Genomic DNA, 21,868 nt, shown 5'->3' with positions numbered 1-21,868 from the left:
TGGACTTCACAGTATGGTATAGTAGATGTGTTAACCATAGAGATATGTGATTATTTTTAATAAGCCTGAAGTCATGGATTGGTACTTAGGCAGCCCCAGCCCTAGGTATATTAATGATACATGCTGTTAGTCACGAGGGCCAAATAAATATGATTAGTATAAGCTTATCCCCACTATTGGGGAAATAACTCAAAGTATATAGAGTAATAATGCAGGCCTGTGGCCAGTAGAATCACCTTAGATATAAAGGCCAGAACATTACTGTAACTAAATGTATGTTATACAGAACATCTTCAGTTCAGTATTATCTTGTCCACATTCTGTCATTTCTGCATCCTTCATTTCAGCCTCCTGCATATTTAATTAGAATGCAGTCAAGGCTAAAGCTTATACTTTAAGTGAATAAAAAAGAACAGGAGGGAGGTTGCAAGCAAATGAAGGCAAAAAGGAGTTTGCAAGGTTCCTTTTTAGTTTTAGAACAAACTATTTTTGGGCAATTCAGAAATAGCCTTTCTCATGAGAGAATGCCTATGCCAATTACAGATCTTTTTTTTTAATCCGTTAAGCTGATTCTTCCAATTACTTTATACTACCCCTTTACCACCTCTTAATCTGGTTAGAAATACCATTGGCCTATGTGGGGTCACTCACTACATTCACTTTTTTTAAAAACTAAGTGGCACTGGTCTTCCCTCAGTTTTGTCTGTTACATTTCTAAAAATGAATAGAAAAACTTCTAATTATAGTTTACAGTAAGAATTTAAAAATTATCCATAATTTATATAAATATGAAAAGTATTTTTAAAACTTGAAAAAACAGATTTTCTTTGTATTTCTCTTTTGCTATAGATTACATTCAACTGAAGCAGAAAGATTTTTCTACTTTCTCTATACCCTCCTGACACTTATTACTGACACTTTCTCATGATCCGATCCTCCGAATCATTTGGTACCCACAAAGTCCAGAGTGTAGCCACTTATATAGAAAACTTAGATTATATTAGATACTTTGTTTTCTTATTAAAAACTATTATTAAATAAATATTTGTGATTTTTTTATCAAACCCCAGAGCTGACCTGTGGACTTTTGATCCCTATTCCCTATCTGATAGCCACCAACAGCCACAGATTCCTAGAAAGAACTGTCATTCCTGCTATCCAGAATTTATTTTCTTCTTGGCAATGACAGTAATTAATAGCTGGCACAGAGAAGTAGGATGTTATTAACAAAATGCTTACACCAGAGAACAGCAGTTTATAAAATGAACTCCTTTGTTAAGTTGTGTGGCACATTTTTTTTCTAGGAATAAGAGCATCTCAGATTAGTGTGTGCCAGACAGTAAAACTTGAGAGAGAATGACTATTATTTGATAATATTATAATGTATATGTTGGTACATTCTTAGATTCTTTGCTACAAGTGCAGTGATTTTCTAAGTGTACGAGTTCCTTTCTCTAGGACTCTGTCTTCTGAGTTTGTAAAAATACTTTATATTCTCACGATAAGGTCTCAACCGATTGCAATTCAGGGGCCTTATTTAGATCCCAGTTCAAACAAACAGTGTTAAATAAGGAGTTGTAAGACAGTTGTGGAAATGTGAATACTGCCTGGATATTTGATGATATTGAGGAATTATTTTAGGTTTGAGAATGGTATTATAGTTATTTGTTAAAAGGGAAGAGTCTTTATTGTTTAGAGATATGATTTAAATATTGTTTAGAGATATGTATTTAAATATTTGCATATGAAATGATCTGATGTCTGGGATTTGCTTCACGGGCAGGGAGTGAGTAGTTAGGAATACATATGAAACAAGATCAGCCCAGTATTATTGATAATTGTCGAAGCTGAGAGCTGAGTTCATCCTATTTATTCTGCTGTTCTCTCTTTGGTTCAGTCCCCAGTGCCTCCATTAAATAAATAAATAAACCTATTTACCTCCCCCTCAAAACAAATAATAAACACAAACAAAATTTTTTAAAAAGTTAATAAATTTCTTCATTCACTTTAATCCTTTCACGATTAAAAAAACTACTAAAACTGTTATAAGATTACTCTTTTTATGAAGAATGTTATCTGAATTTTTTTTTTCTTATCAATGTTTCTAGGAATACATTCTGTGCTTGTGGCTCTGATGGCTGGCAAGGCAGAAGTAAGATATAACCCTGCTGTTATAGAACCCCCAATGATAGCTGAGTTCATCCGAGAGCTTGGATTTGGAGCTACTGTGATAGAAAATGCCGATGAAGGGGATGGTGTTTTGGAACTTATTGTAAGTAGGAATTCTAGTGTGATTTCCAAGAAAAACTTGGTGAGGAATCAGAAAAGAGTTCCAAAGATAATTAAATGTTGATAAAATAAGACATAAAATGAAAATTAAGGAAACTGGAAAATGGAAGGATAAGATGTAACTTAATGGTGGCTATCAAGCATGGAATGTAAAAGATAATTGTCATACCTCTATTAAGAACCAAAAAACAAGGATTGGGTTTGAATGAACAAAAGAAAACCAAATTTTAAAATATACTATGATTTCTACCTAGTAGCATGTAAAAGAATAAATTCCAGACAAATTAAAGACTTAAATTTTATAAATGAAGTCATAAAGCCAGGTGAAAGGCATATTGGTTTAAAATGGTAATTTTGTCCAACCCAGCAAATCAGGTTTTATTTGTATAACTTAAGCAATGAAAACAAACCAAAAAAATTTAACTCTGTACCAAAATAAGTTCCAACTCAAACAAAAACTTGAATATAAAAAATGATACTATAAAATTACTAGGAGAAATATTTGGAGCTTTTTCTCACTATATTACTATAAAAATTTCAGACATCAGAAAAGTCAGTTGTATAGTTGGACATTTATACACACGGCCTAGATTCTACAATTAACATTGTACTGTACTTGTTTTATCATACATCAGTCCATTGTGGAAATAGTTTTAAACTCACAAAGAAGTTGCAAAAATAGTACAGAGAACTTCCATGTAGCCTCTTCTCAGCTTTTTCTGATGATGACATCTAATCTATGATTTAAAAAATAATATTAGAGTTGAAAGAGTCTTTTTAAATACCATACAAAACCCATAAAAGCCAAGATTGATAAATTCAGGTACATAAAAACTTCTTGGGAGAAAAAACACCATAAGTAAAGTCAAAAGGCAAGTAAAATAATTGTAATTCATGTCATAAGTAGAGGTTAATTTTCTTAATATATGAAGAACTGTTGTAAATCAGTAAGAGCCAGCAACCCAAAAGAAAGCTGGCAAAGGATATGAAGTGGCAGTTCACAGAAAAGCCAGAACAGTACCTCTTTAAACATATGAAAAGATATTCGGGCTCACTTATAATAAGAGTAAAGCAGATTAAAACTGCACTGAAATGCCATTTTTTCACCTAGTAGATTGGTAAAGGTAAGAAGCAATTGTAACACTGTGTTTGATCTCTCATATATTGCTGGTGGAATGTCGAATGATATAAACTTTTAACAGGAATTTGGCAATATCTATCAAAAGTAAAATTTCACATAGCCTTTGCCTCAGAAGTTCCACTTGTAGGAAATTATCCAGCTGATATATTTGAAAATGTATGAGATGACATGTGTGCATTATAGTATCATTTGTAATAGCAAAAGATGGGAAATAACCCAAGTGTCCATACCATAGGATACTAAGCAGCTATTAAAAAGAATGGATTGGTTTTTTAAAGACTTCTAAAACTTAATTTCCTGTATAGGGACCATACTTTCTTGTTTCATTGCATGTCTCACAGTTTTTTGTTGAAAATATAATGTGGCAGCTCTGGAAATAACATTCTTTCCCTCTCCTCAAGATTTGTTCTTTGTTGCTGTTTGCCATTATTGTTTGTTTAGTGACTCCTGAACTAATTCTATAAAAACTATGTTTTTTGTTGTTTATGGCCACTGAAGTCTCTGCTTGGTTTGCACAGTGGTCAGCTAATGAGTGGACAGTGATTTTCTTAAATATCTGGAACAAGTTAGTACCCCAGTCTTTGCTAAAGAGCTCTGTGTAAATGTTGAGGCATGCCTTGAACACTCAGCCATGCAGTTGTCAGTTTTACTTTGGCTTTCAATTCCTGCTTCTACAGAGCCTAAATCAGCCTGAGGTGAGAAGTTAAAGCTTTTTCAGTTCTTTCCTGAATGTGCACGTAGCCCTGGACATGGGCACAACCTTATGCATGTGCATGGCCTTCTAGACTCCTAGGAATATGTTGGAGCTCTTACGGACATCTGCTGCCCAGCTTTCCTTTTTAGGCTTTTTTGCTAGCCTGTTGTTTGCCCCAGCTGTTTTCCATTGGCTCAGGTAGCCACAAGGTTAAATAATTTCCTTTAATTGTTTTTGACAGATTCGCCTGAGGAAAAGCCTTTTTGTACTCACTGAGCTCCAGTCAGGACAAACACAGACATCTTTGCAAGTGGGATATTTTAGAGAACCATCAGACAGGTCAAATAATGACAGTTCTCTGGGAATGAGGCTTTGAAGTCACTCCACTCATTTTCTGTCCTCTCTGATGGCTTCCTTGATGCTGTTTTCCACCCTGATTATGGCCTGTTGGTCTTCATAGCTACCACAGCTGGAGGAGAGGGGATGGGAATAAGGCAAATTATAATGCCATATAGTTTGTTGTTTTATTGGGATTCATCTGATTTTCCTGAATAAATGCTTCCTGCATTGCTGCAAGCTTTTTTTTTTTAACATTTTTTATAGGTTTATAATCATTTTACAATGTTGTGTCAAATTCCAGTGTTCAGCACAATTTTTCAGTCATTCATGGACATATACACACTCATTGTCACATTTTTTTCTCTGTGAGTTATCATAACATTTTGTGTATATTTCCCTGTGCTATACAGTATAATCTTGTTTATCTATTCTACAATTTTGAAATCCCAGTCTGTCCCTTCCCACCCTCCACCCCCCTGGCAACCACAAGTCTGTATTCTCTATGAGTCTATTTCTGTCCTATATTTATGCTTTATTTTTGTTTAATTTTCAGATTTCTTTTTAAATCAATTTTTAAAAATTGAGGTATAGTTTATTTATAATATATTAGTTTCTGGTGTGCAACATAGCGATTCAACATTCTTATAGATTATATTCCATTTAAAGTTATTATAAAATATTGGCTATATTTCCTGTGCTGTACTATAAATCCTTGTAGCTTATTTATTTATTTGATGGTAGGATAAATTTTTTTAATGTAGGTACTGAGGGTTTAACCCAGGACCTCATGCATGCTAAGCGCATGTGCTCTACCATTGAGCTATTATCCTCCCCCTATAATTTTTTAAATTGAAGTATAGTTGATTTACAATGTTGTGTTGGTCTCGTGTACAGCATAGTGATTCAGTTGTACGCATATATATTCTTTTTCATTATAGGTTACTATAAGATACTGAATATAGTTCCCTGTGCTATATAGTAGGACCTTGTTATTTATCTTGTAGCTTATTTATTTTATACATAGTAGTTTGTACCTTTTAATCCCTGTCCCTGTCTTGCCCCTCCCCCTTCCCTCTCCCCATTGGTAATCACCAGTTTATTCTCTGAGTCTGTTTCTGTTTATTATATTCATCTATTTGTTTTATTTTTAGATTCCACATATAAATGATTAAGATACAGTGTCTTTCTCTGATTTATTTCACTAAGCATAATACCTTCCAAATCATCCATGTTGTTCCAAGTGGCATTATTTCATTCTTTTTTATGCCTGAGTAGTATTCCATTGTGTGTGTGAGTGTGTGTGTGTGTGTGTGTGTATAATATCTTCTTTATCCATTTATCTGTTGATAGAACTTAGGTTGCTTCCATGTCTTGGCAGTTGTAAATAATACTGCTATGAACATGGAGGTACATGTATCTTTTTGAATTAGTGTTTTTGTTTTCTTTGGATATATATACCCAGAATTGGAATTAACGGATCATATGGCAGTTCTATTTTTAGTTTTTTAAAGAATGTCCATACTGTTTTCTGCAGTGGCTGCACCAGTTTACATTCCCACTAACAGTGTACAGGGTTCCCTCTTTTTCAACTTTCCTGAAAAACTTGGTTCTGACAATTTTTGCCAGTTTTTTCATTGCTTTTATGGAGGAGAGAATTTTCAGAAATCCTTACTCCACCATTAATGATATCCTTTAGGTAGATATTCTTGAATAAATACTTTGTAATTTGCTATATACTCTTTTTGGTTATTTCCCATAGTATTTCAATGGTTGTTTTTGAAACCTTTGCCAGTTTTATCATTCTTTGGGGAAAGGATTTGCTGTGTGAGGAGTTCCTCACTCCAGAAGTCCTGCCTCTTCATTTTAGAATTTAATACCCAACTGAAGTATAACCGCATTCAAGACATAGGGCAAAATACATTTTTGAACAAAAGAAAACACTTTTGTCATCCATCAACAGAAGTAATATTAAAGGATATATATATGTGTGTATATATATATATATATATATACATATACATACACACACATGTATATATTTATACTTTAGCAATATGAAAGAAGTTTAGAGGGAAGCAAGACATTGAATACAAGAAACAATGATAGGTGTCAAGTCCTCTATCACTGAGTGGTAACAAGAAGAGGGAGACTTTTAATGAGATCCTCTTCTATTTAACCTTTTGCAGCTGGGAGCAGATTTATTTAATGTGATATAAAAACAGTGATCTAATAATCAAATTTAAAGCATATTAATAGTGTGCAGATAAGATCTTGTATCTTAATCTCATGTTTACAAGAGTTCTTTTAGTTTAAAGTAATAACAAACTTAATAGAGGGAAAAAGTATGTTTCTAAATAACAAAGCCTTTGTCTTTAACAGGTGAGAGGAATGACGTGTGCCTCCTGTGTACATAAAATAGAGTCTACCCTCACAAAACACAGAGGGATCTTCTACTGCTCTGTGGCCCTGGCAACCAACAAAGCACATATTAAATATGATCCAGAAATTATTGGTCCCAGAGATATTATTCATACAATTGAAGTAAGTCCCAACACTTTGCATTTCTGTGTTCTCACCTATTCAGTCAGCACTCCCTTGAATCACTTCTGGTTTGTGTCAGATAGAGACAATGAAAAAATCTGACTATTTTGTTACTCTGTGGAGAATATCTGTCTTGAAGTTTAATGTAAATATGTCTGTCCTTTTTTTTTTGGTCTTTGTCAGGAAGAGTTAGGCAGAGGCACATTAGCACTGTTAATCAGGAGCAGACTTAAGGTAGAACCACAGATCATTTAAAACTAGAAAATGTGAATAAAGTACAGTTTGTTAGGAGTAAAATTCATATTAATCACTAAGAAAGTAAAGCATCCTGCCAGATGCTTTATTGTTTGTTAGGTCAAAGCAAATGATATATTTTTTTCTTATTTATTTATATAAAATTTTTGAGGGGGAGATAGTTAGGTTTACTTATTTATTTATTTTTAGAGGATGTACTACAGATTGAACCCAGGACTTTTGTGTATGCTAAGCATGTGCTCTGCCACTTGAGCTTATACCCTCCCTGTCACAAATGGTATCTTTTTAATTTAAAGTAAGAAATTTAAAAGACCAAACCTTTTTCTTTGTGACAAATTCATTCTGTATTCTTCAGTAAATCTTAGAGGTAATACATGTGAAAGTGTTTTAAAAGTTTCAGTGTGGTATAGCATTTGGTGTTCTGATGATCTAAAAAGCATATTAATAGTTCAGATAAGAGCCTGTTAATGTAGATCGTAATACCATTAACATCTTTGTGAAGCTGTAGTGTTAGTGAGTATTTACTATGTGCCAGTTACCAAGATTGCAAAGCTTCAACTCTTGATTTAATTCTCACAACAGTGCTGTCATCTTCATTTGGAGGAAACTCAGGTTAAGAGATGTTAAGTTACTTACCCAAAGTCTCATAGCCAGTAAGTGTCATAGCTGGAATCTGAGCCTAATCTTTCTAACTCTAGTGCTCAAGCTTGTTCTTTTCACTGTGCTACATGACCAACAAATGTAAGATGGCAGCATTTTCCCTAGCAGTTCAAAATAATAGTGTATGTTACTGTCTATGCTCATATAAGTCTTGCTTAGGTGTAACTTTCTTTCAACGTTTTGTTTTATTGAGGAAATTTTTCATTTGTGTCCTTTTTTCTGATAGAACAAGAGTAAAGACTGCAAATTCTTGTATAATATATTTAGTATGGTGATAGCTTTTATGGCCTAGTATTCAGTTTTCTGTACTTGTTCAGGGGATGGATGGGTAGATGTCAAAACTAAAATTAAAAATAAAGTGATAAATATTCATCAGTACTAGTAGATGCTTGTCTAAGAGCAAAATTTATGATTTTACTGATAAATTCTTCCTTTATTACATCATCAAAAACTCTGTCAGCCTGACCAAGTTATAGATTCAGCTTTTTTCCAAAATTACTTATTGGAGGCTTTCATTTACTTTTTGATATAATAAGAATCTCTCCAGAGAACAACAGCACTTGAATTAGATCAATAGTTTGAGAACAGTAGGATAGACATTAGCTAGAGTTGAGGAAATATTTATTTCTTAGATGAAAGATTAGGAACAAAGGTAATTAAGAGAAGGAAGCACAACTTCATCTTTGTATTCCCCAGGGTATTTACACTCAGTAATTGAATTGCATTGTCCTCAATGACAATACCATGGCTTAGAATTTCTGTACATGATATTGATACATTCAGTGAAATAATTGTTCTCTTATGAATTTCCTTAGAGCTTAGGTTTTGAAGCTTCTTTGGTTAAGAAGGACCGGTCTGCAAGCCACCTAGACCATAAACGAGAAATAAGACAGTAAGTACTTTTGGAATGTCAGCAAAAAGCAGATTTTTGACCCCTCGTTACAAGTTTAACATTCTGTTAGCATGTCAATGTTTACAATATCATCCTTACACTGGGTGGGAATTGGTCACAATTTGTATTTCCCTATAGTACATAGGATCTTTAACCATTAGCTACCTACTCAAATGATTTTTCTTTTCTATAAGATGGCGACGGGCCTTTCTTGTGAGCCTGTTTTTCTGTATTCCTGTAATGGGGCTGATGATATATATGATGGTTATGGACCACCACCTTGCAACTTTTCACCATAATCAGAACATGAGCCAAGAAGAAATGATCAGCATTCATTCTTCTATGTTCCTGGAGCGCCAGATCCTGCCAGGATTGTCCATTATGAATTTGCTATCTTTTTTATTGTGTGTACCTGTACAGGCAAGTGAAATGTTAGCAAGTATATTTGTTACTAATGAAAAATAGCTAAAATGTGGCAGGTGGGGCTATTTTAGTTGCAAAACAAATACTACCCAGAAGTATGATCATTTTATGCTGGATGCTTTACAAAAAGAACCTTAAACTGAGTGGTTAAAGTAGATAATAAATTCCATTATATTTATATTAATTATATTATAAATAAATTCTATTTTAAGGTATTTATAATTAATTTATTCTATAAAATAACCATAATAATTATTATATTATTATTTTTGTTATTTTTCTATGGCACTTAAGTTCATTAGTCTCTGTATGTTTTCAGCCCTTCTTCTGAGGTAAACTTTTACTGTGGAACACTTCCATCTAATAGATATATTCCCTTTTCTGATCCTTATAAAAAGCAATAAAGATTTTAAAAACATCTTAGTACATTTCTCTGTACTAATGAAAAATAAGCTTTTCAGTTATGTTTCTCAACAAAAACAGTGAATAGATCCAATAGGTTGTGATACACCACTTAGGTTGAATTTTGAAAAGAAGGAGGTGAGTTTTATATAAAAAAATCATTTTTAAAAGATTGGAATTATTTTCCTAGTTCTTGTTTTTCCTAGCTTTAAAAGGAAAAATCCAAGAACTATTTAACTTCCTTTATATTATGGAATATCCATTGGATCACAGATGACAGCTGCCAAGGGCTTATACAGCCATTTGAATCCCTACACACACATATCTACTAAAATACAAACATTATTGTTTCAGCTTAAAATCTCTCCTTATTGTTTATGGATTAGATAAAAGCTAAAGGAAGTTACCATTGATACTATATCTTAGTTATTAAGGTATATATGTGAATTTCAGCATTTTTAAAAAAGCAATGATTACTGTTTCTATATTACAGTTTTTTGGAGGCTGGCACTTCTACATTCAGGCCTACAAAGCACTGAAGCATAAGACTGCAAATATGGATGTACTGATTGTGCTGGCAACCACCATTGCATTTGCTTATTCTTTGTTTATTCTTCTGGTTGCAATGTATGAGAGAGCCAAAGTGAACCCTGTTACTTTCTTTGATACTCCTCCTATGCTATTTGTGTTTATTGCACTAGGCCGGTGGCTGGAACATATAGCAAAGGTAAAGTGAGAAAGATTGACATTTGTTCAAATCTTGGGTGGATAAATGACGGTAGTATATTCTAGACCAATTATTGGAAATATACATCCATTTATGTAGTTAACCATGTACTGAAAGAAACATTTTTGTTTTGGCAGTATTTTAGGTTAAATATTCCTTTAGAAGATTCACCAAATTTATGGAATTTGTACTGTAGATTGTACAGTATGTCCATGTTTATTTTTAAGGGAGAGACATTTGAGAAGTACTTGTTTTATTTATATCACATTATTAATGGAACAATTAGTGTGCCCACAAGATTTATAATAATGATGGGAAATAATTTACCCATTATCCCATGCTGTAATGGAAATTACTTTCTAATCCTGTTCCACATACCTTTATATTTTACAGAGTGGCAAACACTGTATACCTACCACTTTGTACCCTTAACACTATAAAGTTTTCCTCCCATTTTTGCAGTCTAGATAATTATTCAGTATTTCTGAATACTATTCTCTCAAATCAGTGTGCTTTAATTTACTAAACTGTTCTGGTTTTATTCTCAGTTAGATTGATTCCACTGTATAAGTTTAGATAATCCTGCATTAAACATATTCATGTTTAATAGTTATTTCTGTTGAATTAGTATCTTAGGATAAATTACAAAGGATATAAGGATATTTATAAAGGGCATAAATCTTTCTATGGCTCATGCTACTAATCTTAATTTTTGCCATTACAGGTATGTTAGTGAAGTAGTTTTGCTACAACTTCATCCATCAGCACTGACTCTTATCTAAATTCTTGCTAAATTAGTAGGCATTAAATGGCATCGTAGAGTTGCTTTAGTTTGCACTTCTTCCATTAATAGCAGGGATAAACATTTTTCCATGTATCAGGTATTATATTTCTTCTTAAATGAGTTGCCCATTTATGTCCTTTGCCCATGTATCTTTTGGGTTCGTGATGTTTTTCTTATTAATTTACATTATTTATTTATAAATTATACCTAATAATACATTTTATATTTTGTGTACTTCTTATTTTTGAAGTGAAAAATTTTCTAATTTGAATGAATTAACATTCCTAAAGCTGTCTTTTAGGTAAATGTTAAAGATTGTATCTTTATTTTACATAAGCCTTTTTCTTCCTTAGCATTGTTAACATGTTTCTTTAAATTCATAGGGCAAAACATCAGAGGCTCTTGCCAAACTAATTTCATTACAAGCTACAGAAGCAACTATTGTTACTCTTGGCTCTGATAATATCCTCTTGAGGTATTTATCTTCATTCTCCCTCCTCTTTTTAAACTTCTTATGAAAAATATAAAATATGCACAGAGATAGAGAGGTTATAATGAATCCACATAATCTATCTTCCAGATTTAACAATTATTCACATTTTGCCACACTTTGCTTCATCTATGCATTCCTGTCTTTCTTTTATTTGTAGCAATAGTATTTTAAAGTACATCCCAGTCATATGATTTTACTACAGATATTCCCATAGTATTTCTAAAAAAGGAGATATTCTTACCATATCACATTTAATAAAATGAACAATAATTCTTTAGTATGATCTAATACACAGTCATATTCACATTTCTTCTGTTGTCTCCAAAATGTTTCTTTGTTTGAAATGGAATTCAAACAAGGTCCCTGCATCACTGTATTTGTATTGCATTATAGTTGATGTACAATATTATATAAGTTGCAGGTGTACAATATAGTGATTAACAATTTTCAATGGTTATAATTCATTTACAGTTATTGTAAAATATTGGCTATATTCCCTGTGCTGTACAATAAATCCTTATAGCTTTTTTTATACATAATAGTTTGTACCTCTTAACTCCCTAACTCTATAGTGCCCTTCCCCCTTTCCATCTCTCCACTGGTAACCACTAGTTTGTTCTCTATGTCTGTGATTCTGCTTCTTTTTTGTTATATTCACTAGTTTGTTGTATTTTTATACTCTATATGTAAGTCATATCATACAGTATTTGTCTTTCTCCTGACATGTTTGTTTTGATCTAGAACAGCTCCTCCCTCCAGTTCTCCGTCCCTCCTTCCTACCCCATTCCTCCCTCTTCATACAATTGACTTGTTACAGAAACATCTATCAATTGTCCTGTAGAATATCCCACAGTCTGAATTTATCTCTGCTTCCTTCTGGAATCATTTAACTTGTTCTATAACTCCTGTAACTATCTGTAAACTGGAAGTTAGAGCTAAAGCTTGATTAGATTTCATTGTTTTGTGTTTCTCATTTCTTTCCTCACAAGATGATTTAGGCAATTTTACACAACAAGTAAATTGTTTTATTAAATAAAACTCATTATATTATTTATAAAGGTTTCACTTATTTGTCCATTGACCATTCAACAAGTATTTAGAGTGCTACTTTGTGCCAGGCACTGAGCTATTCCCCAACAGTGAAAAGGACGGCCATTGTAGTTCCTGGCTTAAATGTTGGTTCTAACTTCCATTGGTAGCAATTATGGAGCCACAAGCTTGATATGAACTAAAAAGCTTACATGGAAAGATCAGAAGGAGAAGCATATTGTCATGATGCTTTTTATTTTTACTCATATCCAGTGAAGAACAAGTGGATGTGGAACTTGTACAACGTGGAGACATCATTAAAGTGGTTCCAGGAGGCAAATTTCCAGTGGATGGTCGTGTTATTGAAGGCCATTCTATGGTGGATGAGTCCCTCATCACAGGTATGTTCTTTCAGAGGATCATGACATGAAAGTGAAGTTAATCCAAAGTGTTAATTAAGAATAGGCATGAAAGTTGAAAAGCTTTTGTAGAAACTATGAAATGAATAAATAATATGCAAAGAGAATATGGTTTCTTTTTAAGACTGTATTAAATCAGTTTCGGTAGATTTACCTTGTGGTTTTAGTTATGCTATTGAAGGCTCTTTTCACTCAACATTGTTAGTTACTAGCAATGTATGACCAGAGGAAGTTGTCTCATTTTGCTGTAGAGCCCAGTAGACTTTGGCAGATTTTCCTGAGCAAATACCTATTGTGTCTTCCCGCTTTAAAGATCAATCTAGTCTGAGCTGGGCTAGGACTTCAGGTTTTCTACATTAAGTCCTGCTCTAAAGAGAGTAGGTCTAGAGTAGTTTTAGAGCTCCTAGATGACTAAGGCCAAGCCAGAGCAGAACCAAAATAACACCTTTCCTACCTCAACCCTCAGGATAGTGCCGAAGAGGCTCAGCTTATGAACCGTGTGGAAATAATTTAGGATTCTGTGTTTCTCAATAGGGGTACTATTGCCAGTTTGGTTGGGGACAGTTCGTAGTTCTGTGGGACTGTTGTACACGTGGTGCATTTAGTGTCCCTGACCCACTAAATTGGAGTAGCAGCACCCCATGCCCCACCAGTAATTAGTACAAATGAGAACTCTCTCCTACATTTCTAAATGCTCCTTGGAAACAGGTTGAAAACCAGTGCTCTAAGACTAGGGTGAAGCTCCAAAAGTACCTGCCACTAAGAGCTAACACATTAGGTCTTTCTGGTTTAAAATATACATCCCTGGGTTTGGCCCAGAACTAACATAAGGAAAAAGAAAGGGCAACTTTCACGTAGGCATTTGTCCAGATTCTATTTCATGAGGTAAGAATCTCCTATCGAGATATTTTTTGACGATAAACAAATAATGGTATATTTCAAGATAGTATTTATTTATGCTCCCTAAATCTATCTTTACTTCTTGTATAGGGGAGGCAATGCCTGTGGCTAAGAAATCTGGCAGCACAGTGATTGCTGGTTCCATTAACCAGAATGGGTCACTCCTTATCCGTGCAACCCATGTTGGAGCAGACACAACCCTTTCTCAAATTGTCAAACTTGTGGAGGAGGCACAAACATCAAAGGTAATTTAACTCCCTAGGAGAAACATAAAGTATTTGCTTTAAAGCTCACTCAGTATCAATCTTGATCTAGTTTTTATAATTTCCTTTATTTCTAGTTGTATTAATATGAAGTTCATTAAAGTATTTGTTTGTGCTCAATACTATACCCTGTATTCATTATCAAAAAAGGAGACTTTGATATACATATTATTATCATTATTTTTTTTTTTAATTTTAGGCTCCTATCCAGCAGTTTGCAGACAAACTCAGTGGCTACTTTGTTCCTTTTATTGTTATCATTTCCATTGTTACCCTTTTGGTTTGGATTATAATTGGATTTCTGAATTTTGAAATTGTGGAAACCTACTTTCCTGTAAGTGACTTATAACACCTCTTTGTCATGTAAAACAGTTTGTGAATCTTTTGCATAAGTAATTAATTGGAAAATAACTTTAGTAATGACTAGTATCTTTAACAGACTGGAGTGAAAGAAAAACATTAGCATCTCTGTAAATAGAAAAGATTTCCTTTTGGAAAGATTTTTTTCATTATGACTTGTGATTTTCCAAAAAGAAGTACAGGAATACCTCATTTTATTTCATTTTGCTTGATTGCGCTTTGCAGATGTTGTGTTTTTTACAAATTGAAGGTTTTGTGGCAACCCTGTGTTGAGCAAATCTATTGATGCCATTTTTCCAACAGCATTATTTTTTAATTAAGATATATACATTGTTTTTTTTAGACATAATGCTATTGCACACTTACTAGACTACAATATAGTGTAAACGTAACTTTTATATTCACTGGGAAACCTAAAAATTCATGTAACTCACTTTATTGGAATATTTACTTTATTTTGGTGGTCTGGAACTGAACCCACAATATCTCTGAGGTATTCCTGTACTGAACTTTCACGTTTTATATTTAGTCTCAGTCCCAGCATGATTTTGCTTTCACAAAGGACTATAGAAATATTGAGAGAAACCTTGGGATCTCAGCTCTGCCACATATCATCAGTGTGATCTTAGGTCAACTTAATTTCTCCTTGAGCTTCAATTTCCTCATCTGTAAAGTGAGATTTTAATAATTCACATCCAACATAGCTTGCAGTCATTGTGAAGGTTAAATAAGATGATCATATTAGAAACACTTTATAATTTATTAAATGCTTTATAAATATTAGTGTCTTCTTCATTCTAGTTCTGTGATAGTCTCTAAAGTATGATGTCATACATAAAGTGGTAAAGTAGATCTTGACTGTGCTTCATATTAGAGATAAAACCTTGAAGTCACTTAACTTCTCTTAACCCCAGTTTTGTCATCTGCAGTATAGTGATAATAATACCTAAATTTCAGGATTGAAATTAGTGTAGGTGAAAACATACACATAATGACATATATGAAAGCATAAGCTTAGATGTCTGAAAATCCCTTCCAAATCTGTTTCTATGTATGTGTGTGTGTGTGTATAAAACTCTTAGGTGAACACTTAAAGTATTTGAGAACTTAGTAAGAACCTAGCACTGTAAAACCATTATTACTAAGAAAGTCTTACTTTGTTGTGTTTCTTTTAAAAATGCCATGCTGTATACTGTTTCATGCTGTTTGTCCCTTCAATTAAAGAAAAGGTAGAACTGTAACAACTATGTATCTATGCCATAATATAAAAAAGTTTCTATAAATGTTTCACATTGGTTAAGTACTCATTGAACAAGAGGATTGCTGAAAGCATTTTGGAATGTGTATCCTTCAGAAATTTTTCTTATGAGTTCAGGGGGTCTGAGGAGATTTCCCCTAATACTGTCAATCATATTTACCCACACAAGCAAATATTCAATGTCACTAAGAGCTATACTACCAGATACTCAGTTCACCTTGTTTTGTCCAAAAGAATTTTATTGAAATATGATTAAGCAACCTTTTCAAGCTGGGTGATTTTTTCCATTGTCTTTAAAGAATAGTGTGAAGGACAGAGATATGGTCTTAGTGTATATAGAAATACAGAATTCTTTTTGTTCAGGATCACACTTGTTGAGAATTAGGTCCCATGTTTGCAGCTATTTTTGAAAGTCCCTAATGAAAAAGCTTATTCTCAATATGGGTGGGAGAAGCTGACTTTTATGTTCCTCATATTCACTCCATAGTTTTGTAATTCTTGAATCAGCAAAACTGAAATCTTGATTTTAGGACTGTGACTTGTTTGCCCAGTTATGTCACAACTTTTTATACCATAAAAGAAAAAAAGTACTTTCTTATTAGTAACTAAAACATGTTTGCAGTTAGTTAAGTAGAATTATGTGTGACTCCAAAACTATAGTTTTATGTAAATAGAGTTAAGCTTTGTTCCTTTTGTTTTATACAGCTCTAAGTCAATAATCCAAATCCATGCCTTTCTTCTCAAGGGCTACAACAGAAGTATCTCCCGAACAGAAACGATAATACGCTTTGCTTTCCAAGCCTCGATCACAGTTCTGTGCATCGCATGCCCCTGTTCACTGGGACTGGCCACTCCAACTGCCGTGATGGTGGGTACAGGAGTAGGCGCTCAAAATGGCATACTAATCAAAGGTGGTGAGCCATTGGAGATGGCTCATAAGGTAAGGTAGTCCTCCAGAACTAAGAGTTGTCCCATCCAAACTGGCAATAGCACCCCTATTGAGAAACACAGAATCCTAAATTATTTCTACACAGTTCATAAGCTGAGCCTCTTCTGACACTATTTTGAGGGTTGAGATAAGGTGTTATTTTGGTTCTGCTCTGACTTGGCCTTAGTTATCTAAAAGCTCTAAAGGTACTCTAAGGTCTGCTCTAAAGATGTAAAAAACCTGAAGTCCTATTCCAGCTCAGACTAGATCAGCCTTTAGGGCAGGAAGACACAACAGGTATTTGCTCAGGAAAATTTGTCCAAATCTGTCAGACTTCTAACCTATTTGTGCATGACTCCGTGTTTTGTTTTCTTTGCTGTTAGATAGTGCTTGTAGTTACATTGTAGTTTCTCTGCTTTTGCTGCCACCAGCTGACAGTTTGCAACTATGACTTCAGGAATATAATTCTGCCCCTGACCTCTCTAATATTAGAATTTCCATCACAATCTCAATCAAGGCTACTTGACTTCAACTAAAACTATGTTTCTTTTAGTATGTTCTTATTAGGAGAATTTAAACTATATACAGATGCATGTAGTAAACACAGAATCCAACTTAGAACAGATTTGAAACCTCATCTAGCCTATGAATACAGGCTATTAATTTTTATAGTAATTTTTAATTTTTATATAATTTCAAACTTAAATAAAAGTTGCAAGAATAGTTTAAAGAACTCTTATATGCCCTTTACTGAAATACGAGGCTCCTTTCCTAAGAACAAGGAGTCTCTTACATAACCACAGTACAAAGATCAGAATCAAAAAATTGATATTGATGTAATACTTTCGTCTAATCTATTGTTCACATTCCAGCTTCCTCAGCTGACTCTATAGTATCCGTTATAGCTGTTTTTTCTCTTGTCCAGAATCATGCTTTGCATTTCGTTGTCATATCTCTTTTCACCTCAGTTCTTTAAGCTATTCATTTCTCAAGGTTTGTTTTCCGAGTTTACTGTGAGGTGACTGTTCTCTAATTCCAGACTCTTCCTTTTTCCTGTCTTGGCTGTTTCTCTCATTGGTTCCCTGAGCTGTCTCTTCCCAGGCCAAGCTTCTCATCTAAATCCAATAAAGTCAGAGCAACCAAGCAGGTCTTTTCTGGTGCATACTTACACTTAATTACTTACCTTTCTCTTATAATCATCTGCCTACTGCCCGGATTTCCCCTACAGATCTAGAATTTATTAGTATTGAAAGCCTTTCTCTTTTCCTAGAGGCACTAGAGGCATCTTTTAATTACCTATTAACAGTCATCCCTTAACAATTAGTTCTAGTTGTTTAACATACATCGACAGTACATTTGCAAGGGAGGGCTTTTAGGTGTAACTAAGGGTATTTCTTTCCTTATTCTTTTTTCCTATTATTCTCCCAAAGACAATTTATTAAGTCCAATTAAATGAAAAGTCAGTTTATTGAGAAACAAAATAGTAATCTGTTTGTCAAAGTAAACTTTTTTCTCATTTCTGGAAAGCTTATATTAAGGATTATCAAGTCATATAGGTGCATTGTATTTTAATTTTCTTACAGGTAAAGGTAGTAGTATTTGATAAGACTGGAACCATTACACATGGAACCCCTGTAGTGAATCAAGTAAAGGTTCTAGTGGAAAGTAACAGAATATCACGCAATAAGATCCTGGCCATTGTGGGAACTGCTGAAAGTAACAGTGAACATCCTCTAGGAGCTGCCATAACCAAATACTGCAAGCAGGTACAATTTCTTCCTTGTTTATTAATGATTTACGTATATAGTTGACATGAGGTTAGAGAGACTTGTGTTTTCTCATTTTATTTTATATGTTTTAATTTTTTCATAGAGGAAAGGATAAAGATGAAAACAGAAATTAACTATAATCCTACCACACAGATAAACCCCTGTTGACTAAAAAATTAAAATAGAGGCAATGCATATTTATGGTACGAAAGTTCAGATAGTTCAGAATTACATGATGAAAAACGAAAGCCTTATTCCCTGCCTGCTTCCGTAATTCCTTTCTCCAAAGCTTAACAAGTGGTAACCTGATAAGAGTCTTTTTAAATAACTGCTTTATTGAGATAAAATTCACATACTATAAAGTTCACCCTTGTAAAGTGTACAATTCAATAATTTTTCATATACTCACAGAAGTGTGTACCTGTTAACCATTTCTAGTACATATACCAGCATTTATTAATTTTTAGACTTTATGGAAAGGTTATACAATGACCAACCTTTGGTACCTTTTAAAAAATTATCAACTGATTTTTCCATTTCAGGGCATATAGATCTGCCTCATTGTTTTTAACGACTATATTGTATTCCATTGTATGATTGGTTTTTTGGCTCTTACAATGTACAGTTAACATTCTTGTCAGGTTTTGCAAGTTTATCTCTATGTTAAATGCCTGCCAATGCAATTGCTAGATCAAAGGATACATGCAGTTACATTTTGATAAATATTACCAGTGCTCACAATGACACATATTACCAACACCCACACAGAAGGCTGTACCATTTTATACTTTCACCTGAAGTTGAATGCCCATTTCCCCACATTCTTACTAATACTTTTTTTTTCAATTTAGTAAGTAAAAATTATTTATTCATTAATGGTTTACTTTGCATTTTTTAAATTGAAGTACCATCAGTTACTATGTGTCAATTTCTGGTGTATAGCGTAATGTCCCAGTCATGCATATACATACATATATTCATTTTCATATTCTTTTTCATTAAAGGTTATTACAAGATATTGAATGTAGTTCCCAGTGCTATACAGAAGAAATTTGGGGGTTTTTAATCTATTTTTATATATAGTGCCTAATGTTTTACTTTGCATTTTTTAAATTATGAATGAGGTTGAGCATCTTTTCTCATGTATATTGGCCATTTGAATTTCTTTTTCTATATTCTGTATGCTGGCAACCTTTGCCTATTTTTTCATAAGATTGTTTACCTTTTTCTCATTGATTTGTATATAAATTTTTTGTAAATCATCTCACCTAATTTTATAGTTAAACTGGCAATTTCTACCATCGATGCTGCCATTTCTTTATTTGTTCTTTCCTTTTTACCTATTGCCTATTACTAACCTGGCTTTTTTACACCCAAATCAAACAACTGAGAGGATTAAGATCTAAAGAGCCAGGAAACAATGATGGTCACCAAAATTCTTTGGCTAACTAAGGACACAGAGTCGTACTAGAAAGGCCTTCTGGCAACTAAAGGCCCCATTCTTTGTTACACTTTGCCCTGTACTGACCTGAGAGTAGAATTATATATTTAACTTGTAATTCTCTGCTGGAAAGGACAGAGAATATTGATTAACTTTCCACATTTTCTTTCCCTAAACTTGATATAAATCTCACAGAGTCAGATTAAAACAAAGGATTCTGAGGTTCTCCTGTAATTTTCAACATTATACTCAATGCTCTGTTCCTTCATCCTTATCGAAATCTACTGTCAAATAGGCAATGATGAGTGAAGTTTTATTCTAAACATTTAGAATTAACCAGGCATGTAGCATGTGTCTAAACATTTAGAATTAACCAGCAGTAATCTTTGATCTTGCTAATGATGACCTTGGATTATCAGTACAGCAGAGGAAATTCTTCTGTTTATTTATTAGGAGCTGGACACTGAAACCTTGGGTACCTGTACAGATTTCCAGGTTGTGCCAGGCTGTGGTATTAGCTGTAAAGTCACCAATATTGAAGGCTTCCTACATAAGAATAACTGGAAGATAGAGGAAAATAACATTATTCAAATAGATGCAAGTAATGAACAGTCATCACCTTCGTCTACCATGATCATTGATGCTCAGCTCTCAAGTAAGCTAATTTTCTTTGTAGTGCCAATTATGAGACAGTTATTAACATATGTAATTCTGAACTCTTACATAAGAAACAAAAATTGGCATCATGGTTTTATTCTCTCAAAGCTGTTTACTGTAGGCCTTCTAATTATTTCACTCAGGTTACTCAAGAACAGTTTCCAATTGTGCTCCATGATTCTAATATAAGGTGATGAAGTCTAGCCTTAACTGATCTTCCATCTTAGTTCAGCTGTCCTTCTTTTATTTCTCGCTACAGTTGCTCCAAACCTTCTGTATCCTTCACAATCTCCTATGGCCTTCCCTCTACTTCCCTAAGTGAATTACCTGGCTTACTTTTGACACAGAAATTGAAGGTTCTAAGACATGTGTTCTTTCAAGTTTTTTCCCCCTCCGAGAATATTTCCATTTTCAGGGGAAGAAGAATCCCTCATCTTGCCCAATGAATCCCCTCATCTTTGCTCTAGAGCCCATCCTCTTTTTTTTTTTGGTGTGTGTTTATTTTTTAATTATAATATTTTGTTTGTAATCAGTCTATAATTGATACAAATTATGATGTTTAATTTTTTATTGAGTGTGGTCAGTTTACAATGTTGTATTAATTTCCATTGTAGAGTACAATTTTTCAGTTATACATGAACATACATATATTCATTGTCACACTTTTTCTCTGTGAGCTACCACAAGATCTTATATATATTTCCCTGTGCTATACAGTATAATCTTGTTTATCTATTCTGCATATGCCTCTCAGTATCTGCAAATTTTGAACTCCCAGTCTGTCCCTTCCTACCACCCCTCCTTGGCAAACACAAGTTTGTATTCTGTGTCTAAGAATCTATTTCTGTTTTGTATTTATGTTCTTTTTCTTTTTTTTTTTTTTAGATTCCACATATGAGAGATCTCATATGGTATTTTTCTTTCTTTTTCTGGCTTACTTCACTTAGAAGGACATTCTCCAGGACATCCATGTTGCTGCAAATGGTGTTATGTTGTTGGTTGTTATGGCTGAAGAGTATTAATTGTATAAATATACCACCTCTTCTTTATCCAGTCATCTGTTGATGGACATTTAGGCTGTTTCCATGTCTTGGCTATTGTAAATAGTGCTACTTTGAACATTAGGGCGCAGGTGTCTTTTTGAAGTGGGGTTCCTTCTGGATATGTGCCCAGGAGCGGGATGACTGGGTCATATGGTAAGTCT

General features: G+C 33.7%; 1 protein-coding gene across 2 annotated transcripts in view; it reads left to right on the top strand.

Annotated features, from left to right (window-relative positions):
• The window catches only part of ATP7A (ATPase copper transporting alpha), a 71,936-nt gene that overhangs the window by 28,649 nt on the left and 21,419 nt on the right, over positions 1-21,868 (top strand). For both annotated transcript variants that reach the window (XM_064483015.1, XM_064483016.1), the window contains 12 exons: positions 2,109-2,272; positions 6,843-7,004; positions 8,735-8,811; positions 9,006-9,231; positions 10,130-10,363; positions 11,531-11,622; positions 12,943-13,070; positions 14,079-14,233; positions 14,451-14,585; positions 16,615-16,809; positions 18,381-18,563; positions 20,461-20,662. In XM_064483015.1, coding sequence (XP_064339085.1) covers positions 2,109-2,272; positions 6,843-7,004; positions 8,735-8,811; positions 9,006-9,231; positions 10,130-10,363; positions 11,531-11,622; positions 12,943-13,070; positions 14,079-14,233; positions 14,451-14,585; positions 16,615-16,809; positions 18,381-18,563; positions 20,461-20,662 — 1,953 coding nt within the window. The remainder of the gene's footprint in view (positions 1-2,108; positions 2,273-6,842; positions 7,005-8,734; positions 8,812-9,005; positions 9,232-10,129; positions 10,364-11,530; positions 11,623-12,942; positions 13,071-14,078; positions 14,234-14,450; positions 14,586-16,614; positions 16,810-18,380; positions 18,564-20,460; positions 20,663-21,868) is intronic.

Source organism: Camelus dromedarius, chromosome X, assembly GCF_036321535.1.
Source record: "Camelus dromedarius isolate mCamDro1 chromosome X, mCamDro1.pat, whole genome shotgun sequence".
Taxonomy (NCBI): Eukaryota; Metazoa; Chordata; class Mammalia; order Artiodactyla; family Camelidae; genus Camelus; species Camelus dromedarius.
The sequence above is the reverse complement of the archived record's forward strand: the minus strand, read 5'-3'. Positions and strand labels throughout refer to the sequence as shown.